This window comes from Mirounga angustirostris, unplaced genomic scaffold (assembly GCF_029215605.1).
Source record: "Mirounga angustirostris isolate CCGP_5_RB_7025 unplaced genomic scaffold, mMirAng1.0.hap1 SCAF_2, whole genome shotgun sequence".
Classification (NCBI taxonomy): Eukaryota; Metazoa; Chordata; class Mammalia; order Carnivora; family Phocidae; genus Mirounga; species Mirounga angustirostris.
The window spans coordinates 203499278-203515998 of record NW_026991710.1 but is presented as its reverse complement, the minus strand read 5'-3'; the positions used below and the strand labels follow the sequence as shown (position 1 = coordinate 203515998).

The 16721-nt window shown below is 54.5% G+C and overlaps 1 protein-coding gene across 1 annotated transcript in view; it reads right to left on the bottom strand.

Moving 5' to 3' along the window:
• Window positions 1-10090, bottom strand: part of LOC135361450 (PH and SEC7 domain-containing protein 3-like) — a 74621-nt gene extending 64531 nt beyond the window's left edge. Inside the window, exon 1 of the mRNA XM_064584053.1 lies at window positions 10001-10090. Within this exon, the coding sequence (XP_064440123.1) occupies window positions 10001-10090 (90 nt within the window). The remainder of the gene's footprint in view (window positions 1-10000) is intronic.
• Window positions 10091-16721: the final 6631 nt, after the last annotated feature.

Below are 16721 nucleotides of genomic sequence, written 5' to 3'. Positions count from 1 at the left end.
GGGAGGGGAGACAGGCCAGGCTGACGGTCAGGGGTCCCCAAGGGGCCCAGGGGTGTTGCCAGGGCACTGGGAGAGGAGAGGTCTGGGTTCCGGTGTCCACCACCAGCCTGGGCACTTGGAAGCAGGAAGAGATACCCACCCCCAAGTCCAGAGGGGCTCCAGCACAAAGGCCTCAGCTTACTCTTCTGTCACTTGGGCTGTAGAGATGCAGTGTCCCTAGGGTCCCACAGGCTTGTGGGAGAGCCTGTTGGCCTTGGATCTCCATCCCCGACCCCCTGTGCTCCCAGTCCTGGGAAAATGCTTTGTACTCCCTCGAGGTCGTTCTGAGCAGGGGACAGACTGGGGGCTTGGGGGGCTGAGGACCTGGGTATGCAGAACGTGGCAGAGCACCGACCACTAGTCTGGGGACCAAGGCCAAGACCTTCCTTGTTTCAGCCTCCGGGTCTCCATTTGGAAGAGGTTCCAGATTCACTGCTCTGGTCCGGGTGACAAGGCCTTAGGAAGGAACGGAGCACCGGGACAGAAGAGGGAAACACGGACAAGGGAGGCTTCTGAGGTTTCTCACATCACCCCTGGAGTCCGCAGATCCTGCTCCTGTGAGAAACACAGAGACAGAGACAAAGAAGGAGACAAAGAATGCACACAGGACAGAGGGAACCAGAAGAAGTCACAGACTTTCCTCCATCAGCTTGGAAATGACATCCCAGCATTTTGCCCCATTATCTTCCTGAGAGGCCATCTACCCTGGAGGGGAGGGGATTCCAAAGGGATCTGTGACCAGGATTCAGGGATGCTGGGAGCCACTCTGGGGACTGCTCAGCACATGGGCACAGATGAGTCCCTGGGACCTGAGCCTAACCCTAATAGAAGCCCCTGGAAGTCTGTGTTGTGAGAGGACAAGGTCAGAATCAGTTCATTACAACCTTCCCACGGGGGCTGGGACACAGGCGGGGGGGGTGGCCTTGCCCAGACCCCAGAGCAGGCCCGGGCCCCTCTGAGCTGTGCTCCATGTCCCGCCCAGCCCCTGGCAAATCCTTGCAATCCCAAGTGTGCACCAGCCTCCTGTGATAGCAGGTCCGGAACATGTGTAGAGGTCCTACCCCTGATGGCGTCCCTAGAAGTAGAAGCCAGAATACCTCAATGTGCAGATGGGGAGCCTGGGGAGGCCCTGAGAAGCACGGGGTCTGTCCTGGGTCACAGCCCTGGGCACGCACAGGAGCCCGGTCTGAACCCAGCTCTGCGTCCTCACAGCGCGGACATCGGCTGCACCCAGGCCTCCCGGGGGCTGTGGATGGACTACGTGGGTGTCACTGTATGGATGGGGCATGGGGGGAGGGTGAACGTTGAACAGCTGGGGAAGGGGGGCCCTCGGGGGCTCTTGTGTGAGGAGGAAGTTGGATAAGGGGACCCCAGGCAGTAGTGACCTCACTTCCCTGACAACAGAACCCAACAGAATTTGGAACCCCGGTAACCAGGCACCCACATTCCAGAGACAGCCCCCTGCCCAGCTCATTTCTTTGGAGACCCTCCAACAAAAAGCATGTTCGGGTGCTGCTTCCCCAAATCTGGACGCTGCAGGCTGAAGAAAGAGCGCCCTGCAAACGCTGTCCCCCGCTGGGGATGTCAAATCAGGGCTCCCCACCGCCTCTGGCCATTTGGCCGGAAGGACAGAAAGGTGACACCAGGAGGCCCAGAGCCTGCCACCCAGCCCCACACGCTCTGATCTGACCTGTGCAGCCCCAGGCCCCCGTCCGTGTGTGTGTGTCTGTGCGTGTCTGTGTGTGAGTGTGCGTGTGCGTGCGTGTGTGTCTGTGGGTGTGCGTGCGTGTGTGTGTGTAAAGAGCGGTCATGCGGGGTGGGGCCACCCTGAGCAGGAGCAGGCTGATGAGGGGTCAGATTCCCAGTGGGCAGGTCATGTTCAAGGTCAAGGCTGGCTGGGTGGGATGGGGTGTGCGGGCGCCGCCCCTTCTACCCAGGGTTTATCCCGATAGCCCTGCAGGGATGGGTCACTGCATCCCGGGTGCAGGGCTGTGCACTCACAGGTCTGTGTCTGATCTGGGAGCAGCAGGGGGACTGGGCAGGAGGACAGTGAGGATGGCCGGGCAGGGCTGTGATGCCTCCAGCCGGCTACCCGTCCCTGTCTTTGCAGAAGGCCACGGATGACCTCCCGAGGCGGCTGGCGGACATGCCCTCCTCCCTGACGGAGGGGTTGACCCCACAGGCATCCCCAAAAACAAGTGCTGGGGATTGCCGGGCAAGACCTCCAACACCACCCAGACCACTGTCCCAGGTGGTTGGTCACCGGACAGTGGTCCAGGAGCCGGAGCCCACAGAGACCGAGCCCGAGGGTGAGAAGGCTGGGGCTGGGTGTTTGTGGTGTGTGGGGATGGGTCGGTGCTGACCCCACAGGGACGAGCCCCCAGAGGCTGGTGTGGGGCCTGGAGCAAAGACTGGGCGCAGAGCATCCAGCGGGTGGACTGCAGTCGGGGAGACACCCCAGGGAGGGCTCCTTCCTGGCTGCAGCTTCTCTGGGAGGCCCTGGGCTGGGTTCTGTCTCCGCAAAGGCCCACGGAGAGCGGGCTCGGGGTGAGCTTTTCTCCTCTCACAGCTGCTCCACCACCTGAGGAGCTAGAGCCGGCTCCAACTCCATCGGCAGCTCTGAAGGGAGGGGTGGTGCCTGCAGCGACTTCAGGAGGAGACCAGGAGCCGGCAGGTGACCCGGCACCCACCCACGGACAGCCTGACCCGGACCAGGAAGAACTGGCACCTGCCCCTGACCCAGCTCCTGCTACTGTTCGTGCCCCTGACCCAGCTCTGGCCCTGGATCCTGCACCTGCCACTGCTCCAACCCAGCTCATGCCCCTCCTCCTACCCCTTCCCCTGCCCCTGCCAGAGCCACTGCCCCTTCCCCTGCCCCTGCCAGAGCCACTGCCCCTTCCCCTGCCCCTGCCTGAGCTCCTGTTCCTACTCCTTCTCCTGCTCCTGTCCCTGCCCCTGCCAGACTCGCTGCCCCTTCGCCTGCCCCTTCCTGGGCTCCTGTTCTTGTCCCTGACCCTGCTCCTGCCCATAACCCTACCCCTGCCAGACCTGCTGCCCCTTCCCCTGCCCCTGCCTGAGCTCCTGTTCCTGCTCCTTTTCCTGCTCCTGCTTCTGCCCCGTCCCCTGCAAGACCTGCTGCCCCTTCCCCTGCCTGAGCTCCTGTTCCTGCTCCTTTTCATGCTCCTGCGTCTGCCCCTTCCCCTGCAAGACCTGCTGCCCCTGCCCCTGCAAGACCTGCTGCCCCTGCCCCTGCCCCTGCCTGAGCTCCTGTTACTGCTCCTTTTCCTGTTCCCGCTTCTGCCCCTTCCCCTGCCAGACCCGCTGCCCCTTCCCCTGCCCCTGCCTGAGCTCCTGTTCCTGCTCCTGCTTCTGCGCCTTCCCCTGCCCCTGCCTGGGCTCCTGTTCCTGTTCCTTTTCCTGCGCCTGCTTCTGCCCCATCCCCTGCAAGACCTGCTGCCCCTGCCTGAGCTCCTGTTCCTGTTCCTTTTCCTGCTCCTGCTCCTGCCCCTTCCCCTGCCAGACCTGCTGCCCCTGCCCCTGCGCCTGCCGGAGCTCCTGTTCCTGCTCCTTACCCAGGTCCTGCCCTAGATCCTGCACCTGCCACGACTGCTGATCCTATCCCTCCCCTTGCCCCTGCCCCTGGCCCTGCTCTTACACCTGTCCCTGCCCCTGGCCCTGCCCCTATCCTAATCCCTGCCCCTACTCCTGCTCCTGCAGGGCTCCCAGAGCCACATCCAGAGCCCACAGCCCTGCGGGGAGAGCTCCTTGTACAATTACCCTTAGTTCTATCGCCGGACCCCAACGCCTCGCCAGATTGTTTCATCCCCTCCCCCTATATTCTTTCTCTCTGGTTCATATTGTTCTGGTTCATATTGTTCATTTTCATGTTCTGTATACTGTTTATTATTTGTTTTAAATAAAATTACTTGTTTTCAACTGAACATGTGATGAGCATAAGTACATTCCCAACGCTGTGCCACCACACCACAGAACATTGCTGCGGAATATCTCCTGTCCCAAAGGAGTCCCCGAACCAGAAGCCCCCCTGCCCATTTCTCCCCCAGCCCAGACCCTGGAAACCCCTAAGCTGCTTTCTCTCCCTATTCTTTTACTCGTTCTGGATGTTTCTGTACGTGGAATCATGCAATAGGAGCCTTTGTGTCTGCCCACCTATTTTCAAAGGGGACTCGTTTTCTTCTATTTATTTGTCATAAAATTTCCCTTATTCGATATTGAAATCCCCGATGGATTACAGATCAGATGTAATCATAGACGCCTCTTTAGGAATTATGGGCACAGGGGCGCCTGGGTGGCTCAGTCGTTAAGCGTCTGCCTTCGGCTCAGGTCATGATCTCAGGGTCCTGGGATCGAGCCCCGCATCGGGCTCCCTGCTCCGTGGGAAGCCTGCTTCTCCCTCTCCCACTCCCCTTGCTTGTGTTCCCTCTCTTGCTGTGTCTCTCTCTGTCAAATAAATAAATAAAATCTTTAAAAAAAAAAAAAGGAATTATGGGCACAATCTCGGGGCGGAGACCCCTGTACCTGCTGGGACACTGCAGCCTGACCCCAGACAGGAAACGGCTGGTTACTCCTGTGGCCCACACAGAAACCAGGGAAACGCAGAAAGCTGGAAGACACACCACAAAGCAAGGCCAGAGAAAGGTTTCACCTGACTCTGGTTCAAACCACGCTCCAAGTCACTGGGTTCCACAGGGATGGAGACCAAACACATGCCAGTCCAAGGGGGAGGATAGGCACGCAGGGAATATGTGTCAGAGATGTGGAGCTCCCGGGGAAGGATTCCGGCAAAGGAAACCCTATGGAGGCAGCGCTCGTCACCCTCAGACTGGCAGGTGTCTGGTCTGGGGAGAACGTGAGGAAGTGGAGGTCCAATGCAGGTCCCCTGGAGGAAAGGGTGACGGGCACCCTTGTCTGGGAGAACAGTGAGCATCACCCACCCCAGGCTGCAGGTGCACCCATCACCTGGCATGCTCGGCCTCGGACTCACCCCCGGAAACTCTGGCTCGGTTTTTCACAGATCTGCTTTCAGGAGTGTTCATCACAGCGGTGGTGGAGAGAGCAGGGAATGGAACAACACTAATGCCCAAGGAGATGGATGGGATCCATGGTCCCAGTCCTCATGATAGAGTGCCCTGTAGCTACTCTCACGTTGTCCTTCGGGGCACAGGATCCGGGAAGCCCCTCCTGAGACTCCCTCCTGCCACCCTGTTCCTGGGAACATTGAGAATTGTTTGAGGAGGAGGTGGAGAGGATCCAGGATGACACCGGGTCCAAGGAGAAGGAAGGTCAGCACTGGGAGGACAGATGGACGTGCCCTGAGCCACCGTCCAGGACCCAGGCTGTGGTGCCCTCGGACCTCACCCCAAATAATGTCTCCTGAGGTACAGATCCAGCTTCTGTGGTTTCACTCCCTCCCTCCCTACGTCATTTATTCACTCATTCATTCCCCCCTCTCTCTCCTTCCCCTCCACTCCTCCCTTCCCTCCCCCACTCCCTCCCTCCCTGCCTCTCTGCCTCCCTCCCATCCTCCCTGCCTCCCTCCCTCCCCTCTACCCCTCCCATCCTCCCTTTCCTCCTGCCTCTCTCCCCTCCTTCTCTCCCATCGTCCCTCCCTCTCTCTTTCCCTCACTCCCATCCTCCCTCATTCAGCACAGGATCTGGGGTCCCTGCTGGGTACTGAGCACTGGGGCTTCATTAGTGAGCACCCCCCAACCCACATGGTCACATCCACTGTGGGAGGTGATGGGGGGCAGTCCTCACGGCTAGCTCTGGCGATGAGCACTACGAATCTGCTCCTGGAAACAGGCCAGTCGCACAAAGAAAAGAATGGAGAGACCCGTGTTTAGCACCTCCTCTAGAAAAATCTCGTCCTGAAAAGTGATGAAAAGTAAGTATGTCCTAGACTTCATGCCATGTGAGTTCTAATGGCAGGTACGCACTGATTCCTAGAACCAACAAAGAGTAAATCATCCAGTGTCAACTGGGGAGTTGTGACACAACTTTTCTGACCAAATGACAGCATTTCAGCCAACATCTCCAGGGCCTCCGCGTTTCCCCAAGGGTCTCTGTGATCCTTTGATCCTTCCATCGACCTCCTTGGGAAGCTCTGTCCTGTCCTCTTCCTTGTCTCCTGCCTCTTCTGAGACCCTTCTGTGGCTTCCCCCTCCCCCACTTGCCAGGGCCGCCCTCACCAGGATTCCCCATGCCCCTTGGCTGGGCGCCCGCATCCCACACTGAGCCCCATGAGCCCAGCGCCTTCTGCAAGGCCTGTGCGCTCACTCTGGGGTCACTTGGCATCTCCCCTTACAGCGACCTGCATCGTCCTGTGCTGAGTCTCCTCTGAGCAGTCTGTGAGGCCGGCCTGTGCCCGTGTCACGGGAACAGAAGCGAGAGTCCAGAACGTCCAGACGACCCGCTCCCAGTCCCAGCGTGTGGAGCCTGGGCCAAGGATGGTCCACGAGCAGAGGAGGACTCGGACCCAGGGAGCCTGAGGGAGGATGTGGCACATTGAGCCCATAGGATGAGAGTGAGCAATGTGGGGGCCTGGTGCTCAGACCTGCTGGGAGACCACATCGCACTGACTCTGTCCACAGGGCTGGAGGTTTTCAGGGTATCCACCCTCCCATGCTGCAGGCTGGCAGTGACTGGCAGGGGAGGAGGCACACCTGATGCAGGAGAGAGCCCTCAGGCAGAGAGGAGGGGGCAGGCTCTCCCCCAGCAGCTGCAGGAACTCGGGGTAGCCACTCTCCCAGGCTGCAGGCTGGTAGTGACTGGCAGGAGAGGAGGCACCTGGTGTGAGAGAGAGCCCTCAGGCAGAGAGGAGGGGGCAGGTGGTCCCCCAGCAGCTGAAGAAACTCAGGGTAGCCACCCTCCCAGGCTGCAGGCTGGCAGTGGCTGGCAGGAGAGGAGGCAGCTGATGCAGGAGAGAGCCCTCAGGCAGAGAGGAGGGGGCAGGCTCTCCCCCAGCAGCTGGAGGAACTCGGGGTAGCCACCCTCCCAGACTGCAGGCTGGCAGTGGCTGGCAGGAGAGGAGGCGCACCTGGTGCAGGACAGAGGCCTCAGGCAGAGAAGAGGGGGCAGGCTCTCCCCCAGCAGCAGGTGCACTTGGGCAGGCTGAGGGGGCATCAGTGGACAGCAGTGCCTGCAGCTGGGGTCTTCACACAGACCCCCTCCTCAGCCTCAGCACAAGCTTGTCTGGATGACCTTTGTCCCCCAAACACAAAGTCTGACCCAGGACCCCCCTCAAGCCCTGACTCCCAATCCTTTCTACTCAACTCAAGTGACAAGAAATGGCCAATAGTTTAGGTGGTGTTGGGTACACAGGGACATTTGTTTTTCTGGCCCATGCTGTAACGTTGCTGGCATTTTAAAGATCTCAGGGCTTTGATTCAAAAACGGTAGGATGCCGGGGACCCCAGACAGCTTTCTGGAAACCTGCCTCTCGGCCTTGCAGCCCTCCCATCCCACCAGCGCTCAGAATCCCACCAGCTGCTCAGAATCCCTCCAAGCCACAGACCCACAGTCTTAAGTCCTCAGATGGCCCAGGCGACGTGCCTTCAAAAAGTGATCCCGGTGGGACTGCAGGACACACTGCAGATTCCAGCAAATCCCCCTCCCAGAAAGTGAGGGTACCACTGGATGAACTGTCCAAAAACAGCCAGGTCAGGGTTCCAGGAAGACACCAGAGGCACAGGAGTAACTGAGGAGCATCTGAAGGCCAGGTAGGGACAGTGAGAACCTCTGGTGTTTTTGCCTAGGGGCAGCTCCGGTCCCCCTAAACCCTCAGTGGAATGGCTTTACTGGGGCACTGGGGGGGAACCATGCCTGGAGGACCCGTGGCTCCACTGTCCGAGGTCGCCGACTTGATCAGTGCATGGGTGGGGAAAACCGGCCACACCCCGAAGAATTTCTAGAAACAGTAGCCATCTCAGTGGTAGCTGACCTGGGAGGTCAACCTTTCAGCTGCCTGAGGTGAGATCGAGCCACAGACCAGCACACTAGCCAGAAATGGAAGAAGGAGAACCAGTTCTTCATTTCATAGTTTCTAAGTCACCGGTTTGTTCCTATGGTTAGTATACCTTGCATCCTGGGAAATCTCTGCCTGTCTAAGGTCTTGAAACTGTTCTCCTCATGTTCTCTGCTGGAGAGGTTCTTGCAAAATCTCTGGTTTATAGGTAAAAATTATCTGGAATTGACTTTGGTTGGCACAACCATGCTGGGAAAAGGATGAAGCTTCCCCAAAATACTAAAAATAGAACTCCCGTATGATCCCACTATCAGGTAGACCTTTTCAGGAAATAAAGTCAGTTTCTCGAAGTAAGATCTGCATTCTCCCACCCAATCTCCCTGAGGAGGGGCGGCCACACTTAGCGACCCTCCCCTTGAGGCAGGTGCCTCCCTGGACAAGGGGCTACCCCAGGGCTGGAAGGTCTCCACGGCAGCACATCCAATGTCCTGGATACTAGGAGACAGAGTACAGCACCAGGCCAGTGAGGGTCAGGACACACTACCCCAAATATGGCACCTTGGCAAAATAAATATAGTAGCTAAAAGAACTTTTGCATAGAGCAAAGCAAGAAGGTCTCTCTGACCCCCAGCCATCAGCCCTTTTTCCCTTAAGCAGGTCAGAAGACTGCCATGTGGAACTTTCTCGCCCCGGACCACAGGGATGATGTGCTTATCACCAGAGTCAAGGAATTTAGGACCACGGGGTCTATACAAACACACCTGGTTAAACTAACCCTTATCTTCCTAGTTACTTCTTTACCGTTTACGAGCCCTAGTCCAAACCCCTGCGTCTGTCAATTCTTCACACACTTACTGCTTCTTTGTCTAAAAGGTAGAAGAGCTGTCTGCTCCAGTCACCTCTGCTGGTCTTCATGGTCTTGTGAGGCTCCCACCAAAGCAATCCATACATTTTGCTTGCTTTTCTCCTGTTCATCTGTCTTTGTCAATTTCCAGACTCAGCCGGGGACCTTAACAGGGTTGAGGAAAACTTTTTCCTCTCTTGCAGCGCTGTGGGGCAGGGGGTGGGGCGTCAGGAAAACCCATCCCATCTTCTGGGCTTTGGTTAAAACCGACCTCTGCTGGGAAGCAGCACAGGACTGTGCACGGCTGGGGGAGCCAGAGAGAGGCACGTGGAACATGTAGGAGCTACCGGACCCCCAGCCGGGGGACTTGGCCCCAGTGACAAGTCCAGGGTGTGATTATGAATATTATAATGGAAGCATCCTGAACATCAGACCTTCCCCACTCCAGGCTTCATGATTGCTGCTCGTTGTAGTTGCTACTGTTGGCTTAGTGACTTTTCTGAACTCACTTTGTCAAGTCTGTATTCTTTGCTGTGTGTGGCCACTGAATCCCTGTGCTGTTAACTCAGTGGTCAGCCAGTGGCTGGGCAGAGAGGTCACCCCTGTTTCCGAGCTATGGGCTACAGATTGGAAGTCCCCACAACCTCCTCTTCAGGTTTGAATAATCTGCTCCAGTGGCTCATGGAACTCAGAGAAACATGTTACTTACTAGATGACCAGTTCATTAAAAGGACGGAACTCAGACCCAGGCAGCTGGAATCGATGAACAGGGCAAGGTGTGTAGAAGAAGCTCGGGGCTCCCCCGCTCTCTGAGTTAAAGAGGCCTTTGCCCACCTCCTCTCTGACCTTCGTCTGTACTTCCTAACTGATGACGTCCTTCCTTCGGGCTCATCTGTTAACTCAAGTGAAAGACCCGGTGGGCACCAAAATGACTCCTCAAGTAATAACCACTGCTGATGTCCTGGTGATTCTTGGGCACAGCCATGAATCTCAGCTTCTTCATGATGGGGCGCAGCCCAGCAGCTGTGGATCCCACAGGTCCTCCAGGGGCAGCCCAGCAGCTGTGGGTCCCACAGGTCCTCTCGGGGACAGCCCAGCAGCTGAGGGTCCCACGGGTCCTCTGGGGACAGCACCTTAATGGGCTTATGGTCCAGCAAGTACCTGTTCAGGTGGCTCTCATTGTGCCACACAGCCTCAATCCCAGTGGCCAGGTTGACCCCCATTACCTGGTGACAGGCCAAGGTCAGTTGGTGAACCTCTACCACCGACCCCCCAAAAAAGGTCCTCATGTAGTAAAAGTCGCCCTTGTCCCTGGGGATGTGTGCCTGGGACTGTGGCCAATGCTCGTAGCTGAAGTCCTTGTGGGCTGCCTGGTAGAAACCGGGGTGCAGGGTGCCGAAGAGGGGGGACAGGATCTCCATACTCACGTGGTCGCAGAACTTCATATCCACCTCTGTGCATACCAGGTAGTCCACCTCATGGAGGAAGTGTGGAATTATTCTTAGAAAATATATTGTAAGCCCTCAGGAGTGATTGTGGAAGCAGCAGAAAGGTCAACAGCGTTCCTGTTCTCAGACTATTGAACGCAAGGGCCCAGTAGGAGCAGGATCCCATGATCCCCAGGGGCAGGGCACAGGTTAGGAGCTAGGAAAGAATGTAACCCTCAGTTCCCCTTTCTGCACCTGGTGCTTGCTAGCACAAACACCTTGCTTTTCCCTTATCCCATGACTGCCTCCCTGCGTGCCTGCCCCTAGGGGAGGGTACAGGACTGCTTTACTGCTTCAGGATACTTGCCATCCCTTTGTCCTCCTTTCCCATGCTTTGAGGCAACTGCCCTTGCTTTTCTGATAAAAAAATGAAATAAAAGCAGAGGCAGCCCTGCATGGTCACTCAGCTGCTGGGCTGCCCCCCATCATGAAGAAGCTGAGATTCATGGCTGTGCCCAAGTATCACACATGTTTCTCTGAGTTCCATGAGCCAATGGAGCAGATTATTCAAACCTGAAGAGGAGGTTGTGGGGACATCCAACTCATGGCAGGTGGGGACAGAACCTTCAGGGGGTCAGCCAGGGGAGGGGACCCGCAGGGTTTGCCCGGGAGCTCAGCACAGGGGGAGTGTTCCTGGCTCCAACATGCTGACTGTGGGGCTGCATGGGTCACAGGGTCAACTACCCGAACCCTTAACCCTAACCCTATCCCCTAACCCAACCCTAACTCTAATCAAACATCATGCTCAATTTAGAGGACTGACAGCTCTACTCTGAAATCACAAACAAGTCCATCATGCTGGCTTTCACTCATTGCTCAGTATCGTACTGGAAGTTCTACCCAGAATGATAAGGCAAGAAATCCACATGTGAAAGAAAACAGTAGAACTATGTCTATTCAGAGACCAGAGATGACATCATCTTATATAGAGAGCTTCCTAAACAATCAACAAAAAATGATTACAGCCAGTTAATATCAACACACAAAAATCTCTCTTATTTGTATACATTAGCCATGAATCATCCAAAAAATAATTTAAGAAAACAATTCCATTTTAGGGAACATTAACATTGACAAAATACTCAGGAATAGATGTAATCAAGGTGCAAGGCTTGTACACTGAAAATTACAAAACATTGCTGAAAGAAAGGTAAACCTAAATAAATCTGAGGACCCCATGGTGATGAAAAGACATACTATTGATAAGATGGCAATAGTACACAATGCAATGTGGAAATTCAATGTGTTCCCGAGGAAATTCACAAAGGCCTTTGGAAAGAAATGCACAAGCTAATCCTAACAGTCATATGGAATTTCAAGGGACCACAAAATAGCCAAAACAATCTTGAAAAACAAAATCAAAGGTGAAAGTTCATACTTCCAAAGTTCAAATATTAATACAAAGCAACAGTAAATAAAACATTGTGATACTGTCATAAAGGTAGCATTCACCCTGAAACAAATAATACATTATACGTTAATTAGTTGAATTTAAATTTAAAACGTTTTTTAAAATAAATAAATAAAATAGTTTTTTTAAAAAGATATGCATACAGATCAGTGGGATTTAACTGACAGCCCAGAAATAAACCCCTTCATCTATGCTCCACTGAATTTTGACAAGGGTGGCAACATTACACTGGGGGAGAGAATGGTCTTTTCAACAAAGGGTGCTAGACAATTGACTATCCATGTACAGAGAGATGAAACTGGACCCTTACCTCACACCACATATAAACATTAACTCAAAATAAATTAAAGGCTTAAATGTAAGAGGTAAAACTATAAACTCTAGAAGAAATAAATGGGGATAAATCTTCATAAGCTTGGATCTAGCAATGCTTTTAGATCTGACACCAAAGCATAAGAAAGGAAAGGAAAAAATAGATAAAATAATATCCTCAAAATTAAAAATCTGTTCTGGGTGCCTGGGTGGCTCAGTTGGTTAAGCGTCCGACTCTTAATTTTGGCTCAGATCATGATCTCAGGGTCATGAGATCAAGACCATGTCAGGCTCCACACTGAGTATGGGGCCTGCTTAAGATTCTCTCTCCTTCTCCCTCTGCCCCTGACCACTTGCACACTCTCTCTCACTCACTCTTAAAAAAGAAATGTAAAAAAAAAAAAATAAAAATCTGTACATCATAAGATACTATCTGGAAAGTGAAAAGAAAGCCCCCAGAATGGAAGAAAATATTTGTACATTATTTATCTAATAAGAGTCTGTTGCCCAGAATATGTAAAGAGCTTTTACAACTCCTCAGCAAAAAGACAACCCATTTTTTAAAATAGACAAAGGACTTGGATAGACCTTCCTCCAAAGAAATCATACAAATGGTGAACAGCACATGAATAGATGTTAAGCATCCTTAGTCTTTATGGAAATGAAGATTTAAACCAGTTAGGTGTCCTTTTACACACGATAGAATCGCTCTAATCAAGAAAACTAAAATAACAGATTTTGGAAAGGATGTTGAGAAACTGAAACCCTTACACCTTGCTTGTGAAAAATGGTGAGTCTATGTATAAAATATTTTGGCATTTACTCAAATAGATCAAAGTAGAATTACCATATGGTTCAACAATTACACTCCTAGATGTATACCCCCAAAATTGAAAACACTGATACAAACAAACAAAAATGTACAGAAATATTCGTAGCAGCAGTGTTCACAATAGGCAAAACCCAGAAACTATGCAAATGTCCATCAATGGGGAAAGGATAAACAAAATGAGGTAGATCCATAACTGGCAATCTTGTTCTGCCCTATGAAGGAATGAAGTAAAATGGTTCATTTGTAGAAAAAAATAGGGTGGCTCCTCAAAATATTGAACGCAGAATTCCACTGCAGCATATATGCCCCCCAAAACTGAAAGTACAAGTACCCTTATTCAGAGCAGCAATTTTCACAACAGCCAAAAGGTGGAAGCAACCCAAGTGTCCACTGACGGATGAATGGATAAACAAAATGTGGCATATACAGTGTGGAACTCGATTCGGCCTTAAAAACGAAGGGAGTTCTGACACAGGCTACAACATGGATTGACCCTGGAAGTCGTTTTGCTGAGTGAAATCAGCCAGTCACAGGAGGACAGACACTGTGTGATCCCACTTACAGGAAGTATCCTGAGACACGAAGTAGAATGTGGCTGCAGGGGCCGAGGGGAAAGGCAATGGGGAGCTGGCGTCTCATGCACAGAGTCCCCCTCGGGGAGAAGGAAAGAGTGCTGGAGAATGAAGGACAACCGCGGGAACTCGGCTGAGGCCAGAGAACTGTGCACCTGCAATGTTGTAAGTGGTCGATACTATTGTGTTTAGTCGCAGTGAAAAGATGAATGAGGGACTGGGGCAGGTCAGAGCGTGGGTGGACACTGAAAACAGCCACAGTGACAGAAGCCAGACAGGAAAGGCCAGATTGCAACCAGCTTGCTCTTTACATCCGCCAAGGTTACCCGCATAAGGCAACGTGTCGGGAGCAGTTCCAGAAGAAGAAAACTGGACGCGAGTGGAAAAGGACGCTTCAGACAGTGGGGCAGGTGGTGACCGTGGAAGCGGGCCTGCGGGCTGGGTTACAGTGTGGACACCGGATGATCTCCGCACTTAGGGTCATGTGCTGGTTCCGCGGGACGGCGTCCCTGTTCGGGGTCCAACGCACCGAAGCGCCCCGTGTGAGGTGGTGAATGTGCTGAGCCAACGACAGCTGGGGGCCTGAGTGCGGAGACCGAGCGTTTGTGCCGCTGGGACAGGCTCGCCGCAGTTGGTGACTCTTCCGAACACCCACGTCAGCACCTCCCAGAGAAGCAGAGATGCCAACCTCCGTGACGGAGCCGGAGCCCCACCCAGATCCTGACCGCGTGGACGCGGGAAGGAGCCCGCAGGGCCGAGGCCCGGGGAGCACGAGCACCGCGGCGGGTGTCCCCTCCCTGCCTGCAGACTGTCTGTGCAGCCCCAGGAACCGAATCCGAGTGGCCCATAAACACAGACCCCGGGACCTCGGAGCGGATCCGAGCTCAGGAAGGGGAGACCCGCCAGCCCCGCGCCCGGCCCCACGCGGGACCCCACGTCAGCGCACACAAAGCCCCGCATCTACACAGCGCGCCTTTCCCCAGCGGGGTCCCGGGAGCTCGCACCCCCGCCCCCGCAGTCCCCGCTCAGGCGGCTTCTCCTCACCTTCTCCTCCCCGGGGGGTCCTGACGCGGCCGGACTCCTGTCAGCGTGGACGCGGCCCCACGTCCTCCCGAAGTCCCCACAGCGGGTCCTGAGGAGGCCCGGCTGGCGTCAGCGTGGACGCGGCCCCACGTCCTCCCGAAGTCTCCACAGCGGGTCCTGAGGAGGCCCGGCTGCCGTCAGCATGGACGCGGCCCCACGTCCTCCCGGAGTCTCCACAGCGGGTCCTGAGGAGACCCGGCTCCTGTCAGCGTGGACGCGGCCCCACGTCCTCCCGGAGTCTCCACAGCGGGTCCGGAGGAGACCCGGCTCCTGTCAGCGTGGACGCGGACCCACGTCCTCCCGAAGTCTCCACAGCGGGTCCTGAGGAGGCCCGGCTGGCGTCAGCGTGGACGCGGCCCCACGTCCTCCCGAAGTCTCCACAGCGGGTCCTGAGGAGGCCCGGCTGCCGTCAGCATGGACGCGGCCCCACGTCCTCCCGGAGTCTCCACAGCGGGTCCTGAGGAGACCCGGCTCCTGTCAGCGTGGACGCGGCCCCACGTCCTCCCGGAGTCTCCACAGCGGGTCCTGACGAGGCCAGACTCCTATCAGCATGGACGCGGCCCCACGTCCTCCCGAAGTCCCCACAGCGGGTCCTGAGGAGGCCCGGCTCCGGTCAGCGTGGACGCGGACCCACGTCCTCCCGAAGCCCCCACAGCAGGTCCTGAGGAGACCCGGCTCCGGTCAGCGTGGACGCGGACCCACGTCCTCCCGAAGCCTGGGCGTCAGCACAGTGGGTTCTGAGGCTTTGGAACGCCGGTCAGCGCCCCGAGGAGAAGGGCTGAGCGCGCATGCCCCGCAGGGGTCTCGGAGCGGGACTCGGGCGCCCCCTGCGGGAGGCGGGGGCAGTGCAGGATGCGGTGCCCTCAGTTCAGCGGAGGCACCTGTCCTGGGGTCCAGCTGAATCCATTACATTTCGGAAATTTGAACTGAAATGGAGTCCAATTGTCCCCGACTTCTCCATAAATAGAAACAATTAATTAGAAACCATACGGAATTAAGTGAAATGCAGACACAGGCTTTACAACTTACACCAAAATTCATTCAAAATTGTAGATAAATTTAAAATGTAAAACTATCAAAATAAAGGGGACGCCTGGGTGGCTCAGTCGGTTAAGCGTCTGCCTTCGGCTCAGGTCGTGATCCCAGGGTCCTGGGATCCAGCCCCGCTTCGGGGTCCTTGCTCAGCAGGGAACCTGCTTCTCCCCTGCCTGCTGTTCCCCCTGCTTGTGCTTGCTCTCTCTCTTTCTCTCTCCCTCTGTCAAATAAATAAATAAAATCTTTTTTTAAAAAAAGATTTTATTTATTTATTCATGAGAGACGGGGCGGGGTGCAGGGGGAGAAGCAGGCTCCCAAGGAGCAGGGAGCCCGATGCGGGACTCGATCCCAGGACCCTGAGATCATGACCGGAGCCGAAGGCAGACACTTAACCATCTGAGCTACCCAGGTGCCCAATAAATAAAATCTTTTAAAAAACAGAAAGAAAACAAAAGAAAATCCACATGGGCTTGGGTTCGGTGATGAGCTTTAACACACAACACCAAAAGCCAATCCACAAAAGAAAAAAAATGGTAACATGAACTTCCTAAAATTAAAACTTTTGCAGGCGCCTGGGTGGCTCAGTCCTTAAGCGTCTGACTTCGGCTCAGGTCATGATCCCACAGTCCTGGGATCGAGCCCCGCATCGGGCTCTCTGCTCGGCGGGAAGCCTGCTTCTCCCTCTCCCACTCCCCCTCCTTGTGTTCCCCCTCTCTCTCTGTCAAATAAATAAAGAAAATCTTAAAAAAAAAAAAAAAAAAAAAAAACTTTTGCTCTGTGAAAGACCTTGCTCAGAAAACTAAAAGACAAGCCACAAACTGGGAAGAAATATTTGCAAAGCACAAATCTGGTAAAAGATTTGTATTAAAAAAATACAAAAGACTATCAGAACTCAACGATAAGGAAACAGACGTCCTAATTGATAATGGGTAAGGATCTGAACAGATGCCTGGACAAAGAAGATATACAGATACAAAGTAAGCATACAAAAATATGTTTGACATCATCATTAGGAAAGTATAAATTTAAACAATAGTGAGACAGCACTGCACACCTATCACAAATACTAAACTCCAAAAACAAGAATACCAATTGCTGGAAGGTGAGGAATGGCAGCAGCTG